An 18,733-nucleotide genomic window follows, 5' to 3' on the forward strand; every position below is an offset into this window, starting at 1 on the left:
CGAACCCCAGCTAGCATCGAGGCGCATCCAAGGCCCTCCTCCACCTGCACCCCGGGGGGTCCAGGATGCGGGGAGCGCCGTAGCTGGTATTTTTCTTCTCCAATTCACTCTTAATACTCTGAGGGCAGGGCGGCTTCTTGCCTCTAATTGCAGCTGTCACACCCCATCAGGCCGAGGCGCGCGGAGTCGGGGCGGGCGCGCCTCCCGGGCGGGCGCGGCGCAAACAGGGCCGCGCATTGTCTAGTCCCAGCCGGTGGGCGTTCCCCGCGGTGGCCCCCGGGGTGCGGGGTGGGGAGCGGAGGCGGCCCCCAGGGGCGCGGGGGTGCGGGGCGGCCCTGGATCCGCGCGGCGTCACCGTCCGGGCCGCGTGCCCAGCGCGCCAGAGGCGACCTGGAGCCCAGGCTGCCGCCGAGCTGCGGCCGACCCAGCCCCGCGCCCGGGATTGGGGGACGCAGAAGTCGCGGGGCGCAAATGGAGAAGTAGACGTGAGCCCAGCGGCGCGAGCGAGCGAGCAGGGGTTGGGGCCCCAGATCCAGAGGCCGGCGAGGCGCGCGCTGCAGGGAGGGAGCGCTCGGCCTGCCGCCAGCCCCGTGCTCCCCGACAGGTAGCAGGTGGCGTATCTAGGCTTGCCTCTCGCCTGGAAAGCCCAGATAATCCCCGCCTCACCTGCCCTCTTGCAGATGACATAATGGCTATGAAAACTGCTGCACAGGCCTCTTCCCCCAAGCGCTCCTTCCAGACCGCCCCGCCCAGGCCATTCCGCAGGTCCTCCTGGGCGCTGCGCTCTCCCGGGCGCTGCAGGGGTGAGGCTCGGGACTGGCCTGTGCTGCTGGGACTCCCGGGCGGTGCGTGCCTGCTGTGCTCCTTGCCAGGAGGCAGTGAAAAGGTTGGGGACACGAGACGAGGTGTTTATTGGGGGGTCTCTTCTGGGGGAACCTGGTGGCAGTGTCCTATTCCATAATGTTGAACTGAGGTCTGTGGGGGGCGGTGAAAAAATGCCACAAGGACTTCTTGGTCTTCTGCCCCTCCCCTGTCACCTCCAGCCCCAAAGTACAACATAACTCACACATACATACACACACACACACACACACACACCCCCACCCACCCAAAGCAGCCTGCCCTCCTGCTCCAGACACCTCCTTTCTGGGGGAAAGGAATTTGGAGTTTGGCTTTTAAGCACCATTCCGCCTGCCCTCCATCCTTCCCAGGGGCCCAGCTTCGGGACTGGCCTTCTCGGGGTTCAGCAAATTTCTGTTGCTAAGATTCAGACCCAAACGGCCGTGTTAATATCAAAGCCAGAGGGGGAGGCTTCCAGGGCCTTGGGGCAACTTGTGGGATGACTCTCCCCCCGGCTGGACTCTGCAGCGCCTGAGAAGGGGAAATGTCCAGGACCCTTGGATTGACTCCGCTTCTTGACCTTCTGCGGGCGCCGGGCTCGGGGCTCCGGGGCCGTGGGTGTCACCCAGCCCGGCTTCTCCTTGAGCAGCCTGTCGCGGTCCGGCCGCACGCTGCGCAGGAACTTGCGGAAGATGTTGGCTGTCAGGGCGAACCTGCGGCCCAGCTCCCGGGGGTGATTCCGCTCTCCTTTGGGCCCACCTGCCACCCCAGAGTCCCCCTTCTCCCCACCCTTCTCCAGTTCTGGCAAGTCCAGCCAGTTGCCCACCAGGTCCGCAAAAATGTTGTCACCTAACACCAGAGGCTGTCGGTTCCGGCCCCTGGACATCAACGTGGAGGTCCAGTCATCCGGTTCCGCGGGCTCTGGCCCCTGCTGGGCACAGCCTCCCAGCTCCCGCAGCTGCGTCCTGGGCAGAGGGGTCAGACCCTTCCCACAGACGCTCCTGTGGGGCTCAGACTTGCTGCTGCTGCCCAGGGAAGACTGCCTGGAGGGGGGCCTGGCTGCATCTCCGCCGCCCTCCCATCCAGGGGTCTGGGGCTGTGTCCGGGGGCCTTCAGGGCTGTGTCCAGGGGCAGGACCCCCTCCAGAGATCTCTAGCTGTTCCAGTGCAGTCTGTACCTGCAGGAGCTTCAGTTCCTGCAGGGCCCCCATCATGCAGTTCATCTGATCCTGCAGGCCATCGCCCACCTCCTTCATGGACATCTGCGCAGGGAGAAAGCAAAAGCACAGGCCAGTGAGTCAGGGAGGGTGGGGGACAAGGGCTGTCCGTCACTGACCCTGAAGCTAGACCCACCCCCTTCCCAACACACCGCTCCAGGGACCTGGCAGCCTGTCACTGGCCCCACCTCTGTATGCAGGTCAGGGCAGATGAGGGCTGGGCAATTTGCACCCTGATCTGGCTGGCTAAAGGAATGACACTCACAGCAGCTAACTCCTTAAGGCAGACCCTGTCCTGAGCCACATATATGGAGACCTGTGCGCACAGAAGCCTGTGTATCTCTTGATCTATCATCTCCCCAACCGCTCCAGGCGGTAGTGACTGTTATTGTCCCGATTTTACAGATGAGAAAGCAGGCACATAAGTAACTTGTCAAGATACATAGATAGTAGGGGGGTGCTGAGGTCCATTTGAGGGTGCACTATGCTCTGGTGGCGGTCTGTCCTTGCTTGTCTCAGTACCATCTTTCTCTCCGGAGCCTCCTGGAGCCCACGAGGACAGGGACAGTTTGAAGCACGAGGTATGTCACGGGAGCTGTGCTTAGTGCTCCTCTGAGCCTGGGAGGTTGCTGTGCTCATTCTAATGAACCAGTCAGCCAGAGTAGGGGAGAAGTAGCTGCTTAGGGTCACTCAGCTCACAGGGCAGCACTCAGTGCAGGGATCTCACTCCTAATGCTGCCTCCTAACTGCTACCAAACTCAGCTCTGGACAGCAGGGGAGGGAGAGGGGCCGTAGGGGAAGAGGAGGAACTCAGATTCCCAGGCAGAGAGAGTGAAGGCCCAGGGTTTCCTTTCCTGGCTGTTCACATCTGCTTGACCAGGGGGCAGAGGCCGGGAAGCTCCCGCCTGTGGCCTGTGGAAGCCCCTGCCTGGCGCTTGCAGCCTGCTCCCCTTCCGGACACCTGTCCTCTCTCAGCTGCTCGAAGACTTGGCTCCAGTCTTGCCTCTTCCTGTCGTCTCAGCCCAGTTGGCTCTGCTGCCCTGGCCCGGAGTGGGGACATGGGGAGTCAGTCCCCCATCCCTTTGTGGGTATCCAAGGCCCCAGTCCCTGTGCCAGCTGGAAGGGGCTGAGAGATTGTCTTGGGTGAGGGCCGAGCTTGGAGGCTGGGGAGGGGATGCTTGGCCTGATAACATTCACCAAGTTCCCTGTCCCTCGGCCCAAGCTGCCTCAGTCTGGCCAGCTCCCTCGCCAGATCTCCTCAAGTTACAGGCAGAAAACCTCCTGTGTGCGGGGACCGTCTGTTTCTTAAGCCCCCCAGAGGCCTGCAGGGATCATCTTACCTCCCAGGCTTGTCCTAATGCACAAGCTAAGCCTATAAGGTAGGGGGGGGGGGGGGGGGGGGGGGGGGGGGGGGGGGGGGTGGGGGGGGGGGGTGGGGGTGGGGAGGTTCTGCAGGGCTGCCTGGCTGCTGACCCCCTCAGACCTGGGGGTCAAACCCTCCTCCTGCCAATCCTGGGCCTGATGGAGGTGGGGGCTGGGCCAGGCTCTGCTGAGGCAATAGGTAGGGGACTGACTGGCTGTCCCTGAGGCCCGCAGGCCCGGAGGCCTTTGCTGAGTACGGGATCGCCCACACTGTACCTTCCCCAGTGCTGGGCGAGGGGGAGCCGCGCTTTGCCCTGACAGCCCCGGGGTTTAGAGGACTGCATGTGAGCAGTGGCAGCAGCGAGAGACACAGTCTGCGAGGTGGCCCAGCTTACCGATGGCCTCTGGCTCCGACCTCTTTTCTCCCGACCCCTTCCTTTCAGACAGCTCAGCCACAACTGGGAGGACAGCAGAGCCCAGTCAGTGGAGACTCTGGGTCCCCACACTCCTTCGGGTCCCTTGGGGCAAACTGCTTCTCCTCTGCTTCCCCATATCTGCCCCCTCCCTCATACCTCTTTTCTGCATCACCTCAGCCTGTGGAACCTCACTTTTAACTTTTCCAGCCATCCCCGTTTCTGCGCCAACGGCTGTCATTTCTGCCTCTCCATCCCCTGGAATGTTAGTGCCTCCCGCCCCTCATCAGTCTTCCCAACACGCCCCTGATCATGGTGCTCCCACTCAGAAGCCTCTGGAGGCTCTCCACTGCCGGGAGGATAACATCCAGGTTCTTTGGTCCTATAGACGAGCCCCACTGTGCCACAATTTGGACTTCCAGCTCCAGGCACACGCCACTCCTGCCGCCTCCCCAGGCTCCCATCGGAACCCCTTGGGCAAGTTGCATCCTGCCCACCTGCGCCTGCCCCAGCTCCTGCCTAGTTAGCGCCTGGCACTTGCCACATGTCCCCGAGACATATATCGAGTACCCCTGAATCCCTCAAATCACCTCCCCCACCGCTTGTCGCCCTCAGACAGTAACTTGCTACACAGGGAGAGTCAGGGTCATTGTCAAGGTCATTTTGCCAAGAGACACGGAGTCTGAGCTTGCAGGCTTCCTTCCAAAGGCTGAACACAGGCCAGGTCAGGGATGTGGGAGGAATGAAATGACCCCATTCAATCGCTTCCAGTGTGGAAAAATCCTTAAGAAATAATGCTGACATTTTCCAGCGAGAAGGAGTGTGCGGGTATGTCTGAAGTCAGGACTGTGCATAAAACAGAGGCCCATTTAAGTAAACAAGAGCTGAAATTATACCCCCATGGGAAAGGATTGGCTAAGATCTTGGGTTCTGGAGACAAATAGAACAGGGCCCCCATCCCAGTTCTGCCATGTAATAACTGTGACCTGGGCAGGTCATTTAAATGCTGTTCCCCAGTTTCTCCACATTTTAAATGGGAATAGAAGTTCCAGCTGCGTACACCTACTGCGCAGAGCAGATGAGGAAATGTGGGTTCATGTATGGTCCAGAGGTGAGTTTTGGCTATTCCCTAAAGACTTCCTAACAACTTCTAGAACGTTTCTTCCTAAGCGAAACCTAACACATGGTAAGAACAGGATCCCATTCATCTGCCTGGTCTGACACATCTCTTGTCTGTGCCTTCTCGCCCACCTCCGCCCCCCTGGGGGGAGGGGAGAGAAAGGAACGGGAAGCCCCACCACCCCTTGTCCACTCTCTCAGTCCTGGGGTTCCGGTGGGAAGGCAGCTGTGAGGGGGTGGGAACAGAAGGCGGAAGAAGGAAGCTGAGTGTGGGAAACAGGGCGGGCAGGGGAAGTGGGAGCAGGAGCACCAGCGGGGTCTGGACCAGGTCAGGAGCCAGCAGGACAGCTTTCCCAGCCCCAAGGGGAATGATGTCACCCCAGGAGAGACAGCCAGAGGGCAGGCTGCTGTCTCCTTAGAGCGTGGGACCTCCTAGGATCCCAGGGCTCCTCTTGCCTCAGGAACCCATCAGGGAGGAGAGCAGTGTGGGTTGGAGAGCAAAGGAGGGGCCGAATCTGAGGGAAGTCCAAGCTAGAAATGATCGCCCCTCCAATCCCAATGTTCAGGCTGCAGGGGGCCGAGTTCCTCCCAGCACAGACCTCCCAGCGCCGCAGAGCCTGGGCTAGGAACCCAATCTGATCCTCAAGGGTCAGCTGAAGCAGTCACAAGAGAGCCTGTTGGCTCTGATTAGTAGTTTGAGTGGGAATGGACCTGACAGCCGCCTCCCTCTGAGAGAGAGAGAGACAGACAGACAGACAGACAGAACCAGCACTATTCCATCATCAAACCTAATATCCTTAGTAAGCACAGCCCACAGAAAGTTTATAAGAATCTCCTGAGAAAAGCAAGGCAAGGTCTCACCCCCCCCCCAACCCTTAGAGTTTTCTGGGCCTCAACATACTTCATTCTAAACAGTTTTCATGTCAAACGCCAGGGTCTCCTGCATGGGTTTCACCCAGCCTCTGGCTTCCCCACGAATGGCCGCGGGTTGCTTCCTGGTATTGGTCAAGAGCCCTGTGCTTGGGCCTCCCTGGTGGTGTAAGGGTTGAAGTCTCACCGCTATCAGGCTATCGCCAGTCCCCAGCCAGGGAGCTACCCACATGGCGCAGCAGCCCTCTCCTGCCTCGCCCGCTGCTCCCCTCAGCAGTGTATTTCGGTCAGTCTGCCTGTTCTGTTCCCCGCTCTGTCTCTGGTGAATCCTCTCCCCCCCCGCACCTCTGGCCTGTACCCCAGTTCTTGTATGCATAAATAAATCAATCTTTATTTTTTTCAAAAAGCCCCATGCTGTCATCTGAAGGCCTGGCCTGCAGGCATAGCTGTCACTTGACCTTGGGCAGACCTGCCAGCCTGTAGCGCTGTGGGCTGAGACTGCTGAAAACCCCTCTTGTGTGGGCCGTGCTTGTCTGTCCTCTGCGGGGCCTTGTCTGGTCCCCACAGCCACTCTGGGACACTGACTGGCCATGTGGTCTTGTCACCTTGACGGAGCAGCAACCTAGGGGTCCGAGAGGTCTGTCTTCTCCCTCGGTGTTTCCCAGCAGTCCTTCCTAGACTCCCTTCATAATTTGCACCATAACCACACACGACCTAGTCTCCTAGTTAATATTTCTCTAACGCTACCACTACCTGTTGATATAAGGAAATGTATTTGCATTGGAATAGTGTGACATGCGTATCCCCTGTCATGAGCAGACGGTAACTTCCTATGTGTGTACGTGCACCTCTCCTATCTGCAGCTTCACATAAAAGTTTTTCATCTGAGTTGGTCCCTAATGTCACCTCGACAGCAGAGACAGTGATCCTGAGGTGCTGGGGCATGTCCGTGGGGGGACTGCGACCCCCGGCCTGGCCCTGACCGCAGGCCAGCGGGCTTTAGCTGCCGCCGTACAGTCCGACTTGGCAGCCGGGAGAGTGTCGTGAGTGGGCAGGACCCAGGGCCGTGATCCTCACGTGGGGAGAAGGCGCGCAAGCCTTGGGGGGACTCCAAGACCCAGTGCGGTCCATTTCCACCCAAGGCGCTGCTTCGCGGGGTCACTGAAGCGGGAAGAGGACCCGCCTGCCGGGCCTGAAGGGAAGACGCTGCTGGGAAGCGAACCTCACAAGCCCCACGCCCTGGGGGGGGGAGGTGCAGGGTCAGCTGCCCATGGACAGCACCAGCCCCTTGGCACTTGTGGGGCGCTCTGTGGCGTGGGAGGAGCAGGGCTGGGAAGGGCAACACCAGCATCCTCGGCGCCTTGCCCGAGTCCTCTTCTCGGCCCCCGACGGATCCCACAGCTGTGTCCCCCCTTCACCCCCCTCGCCCCTCTCCAGCTCGACCACAATCCTTTGACACAGGCTCCGGCTTTGCCCATGGAGATGGCAGTGTGCCCTGCCTCGCCCCCCCACCCCATTACTCACAAGCTCCCCACACAGTGCCTTTCAGACCCTCTGGAAGCTAGGAGGGTTCGGGGCCGGAAGTGGGAAAAGCCCTGCTTTTGCCAAGTGGCCCATTCTCCCGCTCAGTGAATAGGGACCTTCACGGCCCCCCCTGCTCTTGGCTGGAACGCTCCACAGGAAGGTAAAGTAGAAACTGTGCCGAGCACTGGAGGGGGGGAGTGAGATGAGGGGAGCATGAAATGGATGAGCCAGGCTCCCCCTGCATCATCTACTGCTGCCCCCTCCCCAGCTCCACTCCCGGGGCTCTGGCAAGAAGCTGACAGGAGAGAAGCGCCCAGTCCTGTCCTTTCGGGGCACCACCTCCTAACCTCACGGTGGCTGCGCCCTCGGACCAGCTGCATTCCCCTCCATGGTTAATCAAGCTCCTCAGCCATCCAAGGGACCTCAAGAAGTTACTTTCCCATTCTCCTTTCTGGTTCTGGCTTTAACGATCTCTTGCCTGGACTCCTGTTCCAACCTTCTCATGCATCCGTCTGCCTCAGTTTCCTCCCTGCCCCCACCTCCACCCCACACCACCTCCTAGGTGCCAGGGGGGCCTTCTGAACAGATCAGACTGCAGCACAGCATCCCAGGCCCCCCGGAGTCTGCTCTCCACTGCTCCCAGCCCGAGCCCACTATTTCTCTGCATATTTTTTATGGTCCAGCTAACTCCAGAGAGTATTCTAGTATCTCCGCTACTCGAGCTTCAAACCTCCTCCTCAATTCTGTGTCTGCTTTTTGCTCCTGTCGTTTCATTGTCTGCCTGGAATGCCCTTTTTCCCCCTGTTCATGTCCCAATTTATCCCTCAAGGTCTAGCTCCAGTGCAACTCTTCCAAGAGGCTGCAGGGGAGCAAAATTCTGCCACCCCAAAACAGACAAGAGGCCTTTGACAAGAGGTTTCTTTCTAGGAAGGGCTATGAAGGTTGGGAGGAAGTTATTTTTGCTGTTTCTAAATTTCTCTGTTAGGGTTTTTTTCCAGAAGACTTAACCCCTTTATCTCTTTACAATGGACAAGGCAGAAGGGCCTTTGTTTTCCCCAGTAAACACCCTGACTTTGCCTTTCTTCCCCCAGACTCCCTTGTCTCAGCGCAGCTATGTAAGGTGGTGTCTTGAGCCAGAAGGGCAAGTTACTCAGGCATCTTGGCTCTTTCCTGGGTGAGCAGGAGGTATACATGCTGTTATTAAATTTCTATACTGCTTTTTCCCTCTTATCAGTCTGTCTAATGCTTATTTGCCTAGAGGAATCCAGAGGGGTATGGGACGATTTCCTTTGTGCCCTGACTAGGCTTTCCCTGGCCCCCCACTGGAGGTAAATTCTCCCTTCTCAGAGCACCAAACTTGCGCCTCTCCTACAGCACAACTCCTCTATTTCCCTGCTAGAAGTTTGCACACCTGTACCTCATTTCACAGATGAGGTTCAGCGTGTAAGTTCTGCAGTCAGGTGGGCTGGCTTTGAATCCCAGATCTGCTAACGCTCTATGATCTTGGTCAAGTCACTTAACCTCCCCATGTCTCATTTATAAAATGAGATAGTGTAAGTACAACTTCTTTGTATTGCTTTGGCAATTAAAGGACAGTACATTATATGCCTGGCCTATTAATAAACGTTAAAACATCAAATAATGCTACTTTTATTAAAGCTCCTGTTTAACTGTGAGTTCCCTGAAGGCAGGACCCGTGTCTGTTCATATGTCTAGTGCTTTGTTACCACAGTCCTTTAACACAGTAAGAACTCTAGAACTATGCCCATCAGGCTGGCCAGCCCGTCACTAGGGTTGACCAAGCGCCCACAGCACATCAGGCCACGCGTTACGTGCTGAGGACATCCAAATCGGGAAACACTTAATGCATATTATCATTAAATCTTCACAGTGACTATATAAAGTTGATATTTTTTAAACTGCATTTTACAGATGAGAAAATCAAGTCACAGGGAGCGTAAGAAATCTGAGCTCAAGTGGACCTGACCACACATCCTAAGCTCCACATTCTTCCGACTGGCCACTCCCCACTGTCTAACTAGTCCTCGTCCCCTTAGCTCTAAACATCCAAGGAGACCCTATGGAGATCCTCTGCAAAAGCTTTTTATTTGTCTCAAGAAATTTGTTCTTTTGCCCCAAGAACCAGAGACTGTTCCTACTATATCTCTTTTATCACCTACTTTGTCCTCCTTATCTTGCCTTTAAGCCTGGTCCTCCTCCATAGGTCAGAACCTTCTGAACTTGTGGCTACTGGAGCCCGCATAAGTGTCTTCTAGGAACACCAAGTTGTTCTAGGGCGACCTCCCCCAGCCTTAGAGACGGCCCTCTGAGGCTGCCCCATGCCTCAGCTAGGATGAACATTCCAAAAGATGGCCGCCATCAAACTGCCTCCTCCAGGAAGCCTTCCCAGCCTGGCTGTACTTCAGGAGCCCCCACCACTCAGCCTTTTGTGTGCCCAATTTGCTCTACGCTGATCTGAACTCACGAAGGAAACGAATGCCCTGTGAACATCTCACATCTGCTTCTTCTGTGTGCTGCGTCTACCCCATTTGTTGGAAGCCCTCAAGGGAGCAGCAGTGTGTAAGGAACAGCTGGTCCCAGGGCCTTGTGTTGGGGCAGGGCTCCTCGTTGGGCTGGAGGGGGAAAGCGATGGGCTCCCCGCTGAGTAGTGCAGCCCCATCCCTCAGCCTGATGAAGAAGTGTGTCAGCTGCTGCTCCTCTCCTGCCACATTTCATCCCTGAAACCCGATCCCTGGGCCTCTTCTGAGCAGGGTAGAGACAGGCCAGTTCGAGGCCAGTTCTCTAGATATCAACCTAATTGAGCCAGGATCCCCAAACTCTAAGCCTCCTACCAGTGCTCACTTTCACAATGCAAAGTTTTCACTCTGGGAAAGTGGGAGATTCTGCTATGTTGGTTTTCAGAACAAGCTCTTATCGAAATTTTCTGGGCCAAGGAGAGTGCCAAGATGCAGGAGGGAGGGCAGAACACCCTCCACAAAGATAATTTCACAACCCACTAATGTTTCTTTTCCCAGTAGGTTTATCCCACAGTGTCTGCAACAGATAATGTATCTATCCTTCTCGAAGGGAATTGAGTGCAGCAAATGCATGTAGAATTTGACCAGAATTACATCCCTGCCATTCCAGGGCACACACTAACTTAGGACCAAGCCAGGCAGCACACAGCCCTCTCCTGGGTACAGGGGAGACCCTGCCTGGGTCGAACCGTCTGCAGTGTAAGGTGCCCTGCCATGGGAAGTTCCTGCCGCTAGCTGAGTACATGCCTTTCCCACCCCATTGCAGACCCGGGTATAAACAAGCCCGCACCCTCTATCCCAGACACCGCCTCTCGCTGCACTGAACCCAGTCCCCACATCTTCAGAGGAAGGCAGCCAAAGGGCTGCGCCTGGGCTAACTGAGCTCTACTTTCTCCTTCATTTCCTTTGGGAAAACCCAGGCACAAGATTTGGCGCAGGTACCCTAAGCACTGGGCTGAGGTGTCAGTGAGTGAAGGAGGCTCTAATAATCTGCCTGTCACTCTGTGCTGTCTCATCGCTGGGCAGAATGGCACTGGAGAGGGGGCGGCGCACCATGGGCGGTGGGGGGTGCAGAGCTCCCCCATCTGAGTGTCATTCTGGGCCCCAGGCCAGACATTTGGCTTCCTCTCCAAGAGAGTCAAAGGCTGAAACTGCTCAGACAAAGGGCCAAATGAAAGCTAGTGGGGAGCTGGGTGACTTCAGCCTCTCCCCCTTCCTCCTCCTGGGGACTGGGGGCTCCACTCCTTGCCAGGAGAGGGTGCACATCAAGATTTGGGGCTCAGCTCTGTGCAGATTCCTATTTGTCTTTTTTATTCTCTTGGCATTCATGGACTCTGCCTTCCTCCCCTCACCACCTCCCACTTAGGGTGCTGTAAAAAATGCAAATCAGGATTTTAAAATTCGAGGCCATGCCAGGAACACCCACAAACCCTCTATTAAGGCAGATCCTGAAGTGGGTGGTGTGGTCCCTGATTCCAAGCACAAAAAGAGGATTCTGAGGTTTTTCTTCTCAGCATGGGCCTTGGACCTCAGCTATTATCTGTGATGATCATGACCTTTCTCCCTGGTATTGGGCAAATTAGTGGAAGAGGCAGAATTGTATATATCGTGAGCTGGGGCGAGTCATTCCAAACGGGCCGGGGAACGGGCAGGATGGAGGGTCTTCTCTCTGTCTCTCACCAGAGAAGCATTTCTCTGGGTAACTTTCCCACCAGTGTCCCCGCAACATGGGTTTCGGGAGGAAGTGGCCGAGAAAGGACCCCTGATGTCCTGCGGCGGGAGGGCAGGAAAGGCACAGGAGGAAGGGCTGGGAAGCAGCAGTGAGCACACCTGCACCTCCAAGCTCCCCTCCCCCAGGGCGCCTGACACAGCTGCCAGTTCCCTCCCTGACAGGAAGAGTGTAACTTTGCAGGCAGGAGTGGGAGAGGCTGCCATGGAATCTGGAGAGCCACGGGCTGGCACTTCGCTGCTCCAGGCCTGCAGTTGTGAGCCTGGTGCCCCTGGCTCTGCAAAGCAAGACGAGGAGGGGAGAAAAGTGAGGCTGTGCTGAGGTGGGCGCAGGAGAGACCAACTAAAAGGGGCAAAAAGAGGCAGAGAGAAGACTCGGCGACGGGGTGGGAAGGATGGGTGCATGTGCAAAACCTGTCTGGACTCTGGTAGCTGAAGGAGCGAGAAAGTGGCAGGTGTGTGTATGCGTGTGTGGGCGCGGGGTGAGGTGAGGGGGTGACTGTGAAGTCAGGGAGCCTCCACCCGGCCTTCCCAGAAGAACTCTCCCGGGCATGCTTCTCCGCGCACTGAACTACTCTCGGCCCCTGCGCCCCCGGACGGCGCGCTCCCCCCGCGCGCCCCAAGCCCAGACCTGACATCTGGCTGGGCCTCCGCATCCCCGCTCGCGATCTGCCAGGCGGCGCCCCTGCTCCCGCGCAGGGCCCTCCCCCGCCATTACAGCTGCCACCCCTCCCTGCTGGCAGACAAGCCCAGGCAGACAGCCGGCCAAGCCTGCCCCCGCAGCCGCGCCAGCTCTGCCAAGCCCGGCAGCGCCGAGGGCCCCCGGCGGTGCCAGCTCCCCTCGCGCGAACAGTCCCCGGCTGACCTCCTGCCCCCGGCCGGGCCCGGGCCTGCGCGCCCCTCCCCGCGTGGCGCCGGCCCCGCGCCCTCGGGGGCGCCCAGAGCAGCCCCACCAGCGGGGCGCGCGCCCCCCCTTTCCGTGCGGGCGCCCAGGTCCGCTCCGTCCGCGCGTCTGTCCGCCGCGGGGGAGCCCCCTGGTCTCGCTCGGCTCGTCCGAGCGCGCTTCGCCCGGGCTGGGCTTGCGCCCTGGGTCTCGGTCACTTGCTCGTGTCTGTCTCACTCGCGCGCGCATCTTGGCCCCAAGTTTCCTGGAGGCCCCCTCGGCTCGGGACGGGACGCGCCCCGGCCCGCGCCCCCTCCTCTCTCCGGGCGCCCCTCCGCCCGCACGCTGCGCGCTCCGCGGGCCGGCCGGGGACCAGGTGCCCGTCGGGGCGCAGCGGCCCTCCCCGCCTCCGGCGCCCGCTGCGCTCTTACCAGCTCCTGCTTGAGGCGGCGCAAGTAGCAGTCCATGTCCCTGCCCGCCTGCCGCGGGCGCGCGTTGGCCGGGCTCGTCTCCAGACTGAGCCCCGGGCTGCGGGCGCCGGCGCCCCCGGCAGTGCGCGCCCGCCCGGCTCGCGCCCCTGCGCCCCTGCGCCCCTCGCCGCGCCGCGCGAGCCCCAGCTCCCGGGCCGCTACTTTGAGCAGCTTCTCCCGCAGCTCCCCGCGCGCGGTCCGTGCTGGGGGCGGAGGGAAAAGTGGGACAGCCTATGAGAATTCAGGGGGGACGCCCTCAGCCAATGAGCAGAGAGGACTGGGGCGCAGGCTGGGCCCCTGCGGGTGTTTGCACCGAGCCGGGCGGGGGGTGCCCCGGGGACACCCGGTCCCGGCCCGCGCGCCTGAGGGCACCGCGACGCCGGGCTGTGCCGACGCCCCGGCCCTGCCCACGAAAGACGCCTTGTGGGGTCACGAAGAGAAAGCCCGGTCTCGGGGGTGGGCGCCGAGCGGCCAGTCTCAAGTGGGGGGCTGAGGCCACCGTGGCAACTCCCTTTCCCAAGCAGAAAGGAAACATCCTCCAGCCCAGGAGCCGCTCGGCAGCTCTTCTGAATTCTGAAGTTTTCTGAATTTTTGAAGTCTCCCCAAAAATGCATTGCGGCTTGCTGGTGGAGGAGCCTCCCAGCTGCCCCTCCCGGGTGATTCAGGAGCCGCCACCCCCGGGCTACGCTGGGTCACTCCAGTCCTCGAGTGTCCACCGCGCCCCCCGCGAGGCTGTAGTGGGAGGAGACTGCGAGGGCTCTGCTCCGAGAACATACAGGGGCAGGGGTAAGACAAAAAGGGTAAAAAATCAGATAAAGGAACATGATAATTTCAGGTCGAAATTATTCGTGAAAACATAAAACGGGAGACGGATGGGGGCTGCTTTCAACAGGGGGGCCAGGGAGTGGAGGCGGGTCTTTCTCTTCCCGTCCCCCTGCGGCGTCAGTTAGCCTAACTTTTTTTTTAAGATTTATTTATTTATGCATATAAGAGCTGGGGTACAGGCCAGAGATGCAGGGGGCGGGGGTGAGAGGATTCACCAGAGACAGAGTGGGGAACAGAACAGGCAGATTGACCAAAGTACACTGCTGAGGGGAGCAGCGGGCGAGACAGGAGAGGTCTGCCTGGCCATGTGGGTTGCTCCCTGGCGGGCTGGGGATTGAACTCGTGCTGCAGTGGCTGTGGATATCTTCATAGGTTGCATCTCAACACTTGCACTACCAGGGAGGCCCCTAGTTATACTAACTCTTGCTCTGGTGTCTTGCAGACAGTTGGGGAAGGTGGAGGGTGGACTCAAAAGATGATCAGAGTCTATTCCACTGACACAGCAGGGCACTTGAGAGTCGCGCCTTCAGCCAGACCCGGGGTGGCTGGCGGAGTTGACACAGGTGGGCCCAGGTGGGCTGGGGAGGAACCGCAGGCCATAGGGGTTGGAACCTGCACCGGGGCTGCCTGCCCTCCAGGTAACAAGGCAATGTGCCACAGGACCTGGTCCGCCCGGGCGGTGTTGGAGAGCCTAAGAATAATTAGACCAATTAGCAACCTGTTGTTTCAAGGTAACTAACGGAGAAAAGTTTTCCCTGGCAGAGTTTGGGGCCTCTGACTGGGACAGGCCCCAAAGACGGAGAGATGGCAGGACAAAAGTGAATGCAAGGCTGAGGCCCTTCCCCTCCGTGTCGGCAGAGAGGCTACATCTGCTTAGGATCTAAAGGTAAGAGAGGAAGGAGGCAGGGAGATTATGAATGAACATCTTCAGAAGTGAAGACTTGGAGGGGTCCAGTCCAGTGGCCTCCACTTAACCCCAGGTCCTCAGTTACAGTGAACCCTGCTCGCATCTTTTGGTCTTTGGGCAAAAGAGCTAGTTGCTCAGGCAACAGAGAAGTGGGGGTGGGGGGTGGGGTCAGAACCCAGAGAGAAGAGCTGTAGAGGGTCAAAACCCAGCCGGAAGCCTGCATCCCTGTGGCCGCTGGCCAAAGCCAGCACCTGCGGTCCCTCCCAGGTTGCTGCAGCTGGAGGGCTGCCGCCGGGCTGCCCCTTGGAGCTCAGAACCTACTCAGGCATTTCCAGTTACTGGTAGGAGAGCCTGAAATTATTACTACGTCTCTCCTGTGCTTCTCGTGGGTGGGGCCAGTGAGTCTGGCCCACAGGTCCAATGGCGTCACCACCATCACCACCACCACGCCCTGTCCCCGGGCCTCCTTGCCTTTGTGAGCCAAGATTCTTCCCCAGGAGCCCCCCTTCCATGAGATCCCAGGAATGTTCAGAGTAGTAACCGCCCCTGAGGACTGAATTGAGGTCTCCAGCCCTACCAAATCAGTCCTGGGGGTGAATCCTCCAAGATTAGGATAGAATGGGGGGCCCTGACTGTTGACATACAGTCCACAGAGGAGCTCTTACACCACCAAGGTGTTCCCCAACCTGGAGGTCCCCGTTTTGCACACTGTTAGATGGCTTGCACCCGCACACCGAGGCACTGAATAAATGTTCGTGGGTGTGTGGTTGAAATGGTCTTCAGGGCCATATTTAAGCCCAGGTTTCCCCCCCGCCCCTGAGCGCTCAGTCAGGCATCCTCTTTGGAAGTTTGGAGGGAGGCTATGCAGGCTGATCTCTTGGCCCAAACTTGGGGCGGAGTGGTGAGGTCTTTTAGGGTGTTGACTGCCCAGTATGACCTTGTGTGCAAAGGTTTTCCTCTTACTGGCCTCAGTTTCCCTTGTTTGTAGTTTAAGTCTGTGCAAGTCTAACGTGTTTATACTCCTTATAAAGTTGGACAGTGATCTGGGCAGTCAAGACCAGAGGTGTCTGTCTTAGAGGTGAAGACTGTATTGATAGCAGAGCCAGATCACACGCCATCTGGTTTAAGGTCAAGGAACAGGCAAGAAAAAAAAATCAGTGACCATAATCACAGTGCAGTGCTCAAAAGAGTCTTTTTGGACAAGCAGAGGTGCTGCTCCTGGGTGGTCCCCACAGGACTTTGGAGGACAATTACTATGAAACTCTGAAGCCCTTATGGAGGGTCGTGGCAGCTTCCTTGTTCCCCTACCCCTGAGAAGGCCAACATTGGGTGGGGAGCTGTCACTCGCCTTGTTTCTGAAGAGGTAGTTCTGTCATCCTGGTGGAGCAGGAGGCAGGAGTAGAGCAAAGGGCCGCCTTCCACTTTTCTTTTTAAGGGTTTCAATGATAGAGAAGAAAGCCTGTTGCCATGGCTGTACAAACACGGGTAAATACTCCTGGGTTGAGCATGGGAGGTGGGAGACGTGATTCATTTTTGCTAAAGAGGATTCAAATAGTTCAGCCTCCTCCCTCCTGTCCTCTGATCAGCCTGGAGGGACGATGAGATTATCTCATTTGAAAATAAAGAAATAAATCAAAGCTCTTGAGATGGGCTGCGATACACTCACAAAACCATGGAGCTGGGGTAAGTCTAGGGGGAGGGTGCAGCTCCCGGTAGCTGTGCTTCAGGGTGTCAATCTCTTGGCCCAGCGCAGTCCAGGAGCGTGGCCGCTCTGTGCCTCTGCCAGTGCTCAAAGGCGCTGGCATCGTTGTTGAGCTAAAAAGAGAAGGCAGAACCAGTTACGTCCCAACAGAACTCAGATCCAAAACCAAAGCCATTTTCCTGGTTCCTGATCCTATGACCCCCCCACCTGGAGGTCCCCACCCACCAAGCCCTCACCCGCCCAGGCCAGGCAGCGAGGACCCCTCATCTCTCCAGGCAGCGGAAGAGCAGGAGAGCGCATCCCCACGGGAGGCCACAGCAGTCTGGAAAATCATCATCATGTCAGCCTGGCTCCCAGTCCCCCTCCCTGCCCCCCCCGCCCCCCACCACCTGCGCAGACACAGGAAAGGCTGGCCCTGGAGATAAACACGTGCTGCTGGAATGTGTTCAGAGAGCACGCGGCCCTCTCTCCACCCTGGGACCTCGCCTGGCAGGCCGGCCCAGAGGGGCTAAGCAGACCGTGGGTGTCTCTGTGTGCGCACTGGGTGATGGAGGGAGAGCTGGAGGAGACCTAATTCTTCTCAACAGGATCTAACTGCTAGCTTTTATGACATCTTCCTCCACCCACCTTAGAGCACCGGCTCTGACGCCCTGGTTCCTCTGCTTTTTATAGTCCAGCTCCAGGGGCAGAGAGGCAAAGCAGCGTCTCTGTTGGGAGGGCTTTCGGTTCCCGAAGAAAGATTCCCTTTCTTTTGATTGAAAGCCCTTCCGCTAGTCACAAAAAGCTCATTAGCTTTCCTTACCCTGGAATAGAGGGTGTCCTTCATTCTCCCCGTTTACACGCAGAGCACTCGAGACCCAAAGAGCCTGGTCTGCATGGGGAGGGGATAAGGTCTGTTTTCAAGGTAACCTCTTTTTACGACCCCACTCTCCTGCTCTGTAGAAAGCAAGAGGGATGTGACCAGATTACTGTAATCCATTCGGTGACTCGCCCGCACTTTTCCAGAGTACTGACTGAGACTGTGCTCTTGCTGCCTTAACTTCTTACAGGCTGCGAGACCAGGTTGTCACGTACACAGGTGCTAAAGCTTTCCGGAGGGTCCAGAAGGAGGGTGTTGCAGGCAGAGATGGCAGCGTGGTATTTTGAGAAAACTCCATGTCTGAATGGGCTCCTAGGCTACCCCACCTGAACAATTCAGCATGAATTTTTTTTTAAAGATTTGTTTATTTATGCATTCAAGAGCTGGGGGACAGGCCAGAGGTGCAGGGGGTGAGAGGATTCACCAGAGACAGAGTGGGGAGCAGAACAGGCAGACTGACCAAATACACTGCTGAGGGGAGCAGCGGGCGAGTCAGGAGAGGTCTGCTGCGCCATGTGGGTGGCTCCCTGGCTGTCGGGGAACGAACTCGTGCTGCAGAGGCTGCGGATTGCTTCATAGGTTGCGTCTTAACCCTTATGCCACCAGGGAGGCCCAATTCAGCGTGAATTTTAAGTGCAAAATTGGACTACTCCAAATAATGAATCATGAGCCCCCAGGCTGCTTCTGAGCCCTACATGGAATTATTTGCAGCTGTGGGTCTGGTGCTTCTGGGCCTAAGCAACAGTCTCATTGCCACTTGGGAAGCAAATATTTGCTGGAAAAGTAAATATTTTTCAGCTACCAAGAACACCTGAAGAATGTCAGGGCATAGCTAAGGGAAATGCTTATGGTATTTATGCACATTCATGCTGGAAGGTACAAAACGCATGGAGAGAAAAGTCACTGTTTCCAGCACTGTCCTGGGGACAGTTGGCTACATCTGACTCCCCCAGGCCCTGAGCTGGCTTCTCTGAAACCTTACCGTGGCCTGCAACGCAGAGCGAGAGCACATTTTATTACATGCTGCTTGGCCATCTCCACCAGCTTCTTGTAGCTGTAAGCAAGGACCAGGGGTTGGCAGCCTGCCAGGAGAGACGTGTTAGCCAGATGGAAAGAAGGTCACGGGGTAAGGGGAGAAAGAGGCCACAGCTCAGGTTTGACTTACCGCGTGTTTGAGCCCACTAGGCTGGCTCCCAACTTTCTTCTGATCTTTTGAAGGGGTCTGAGAAATAACCTTGCACCAGCTGGATGTCAGCCCTGGATTATGGTGGTGATTTCAGCCCAGAGACGCCGAGGGGAACCAGTGCCGAAGGCAATGGCTACTTCTGTGAGGGTTTTGCTGGACTCAGAGCCAGGACCCTTTCTCTGGGGGGCTTCCCAGGGTGGGGAAGAGGGCTGGGTCGTGTCTCCCGGGGCAGCAGCAACCTATACCGAGGGAAAGCCTCAAATTCCCAAAGCAGGAAGGCCGTGAAGCCAAG

The 18,733-nt window shown here is 57.7% G+C and overlaps 1 protein-coding gene across 1 annotated transcript; it reads right to left on the bottom strand.

Annotated features, from left to right (window-relative positions):
• Positions 1-436: 436 nt before the first annotated feature.
• On the bottom strand, positions 437-13,019 carry INKA2 (inka box actin regulator 2). The gene is made up of 2 exons (XM_037499882.2): positions 12,924-13,019; positions 437-2,101 (listed from the first exon to the last, which is right to left on the bottom strand). The coding sequence occupies exons 1-2, from the start codon at positions 12,957-12,959 to the stop codon at positions 1,268-1,270; spliced, it is 870 nt and encodes a 289-aa protein (XP_037355779.1). The 5' UTR covers positions 12,960-13,019; the 3' UTR covers positions 437-1,267.
• Between the last annotated feature and the right edge of the window lie 5,714 nt (positions 13,020-18,733).

This window comes from Talpa occidentalis, unplaced genomic scaffold (assembly GCF_014898055.3).
Source record: "Talpa occidentalis isolate TD23 unplaced genomic scaffold, MPIMG_talOcc4v2.1 talOcc4.9, whole genome shotgun sequence".
Classification (NCBI taxonomy): Eukaryota; Metazoa; Chordata; class Mammalia; order Eulipotyphla; family Talpidae; genus Talpa; species Talpa occidentalis.

Excerpts from the sequence above, each read along its gene's own strand:
- INKA2 (XM_037499882.2), bottom strand. The coding sequence starts at position 12,959 with ATGGACTGCTACTTGCGCCGCCTCAAGCAGGAGCTG. Across the intron at positions 2,102-12,923 it reads GCCGCCTCAAGCAGGAGCTG|ATGTCCATGAAGGAGGTGGG; the intron begins GTAAGAGCGCAG and ends CTCCCTGCGCAG.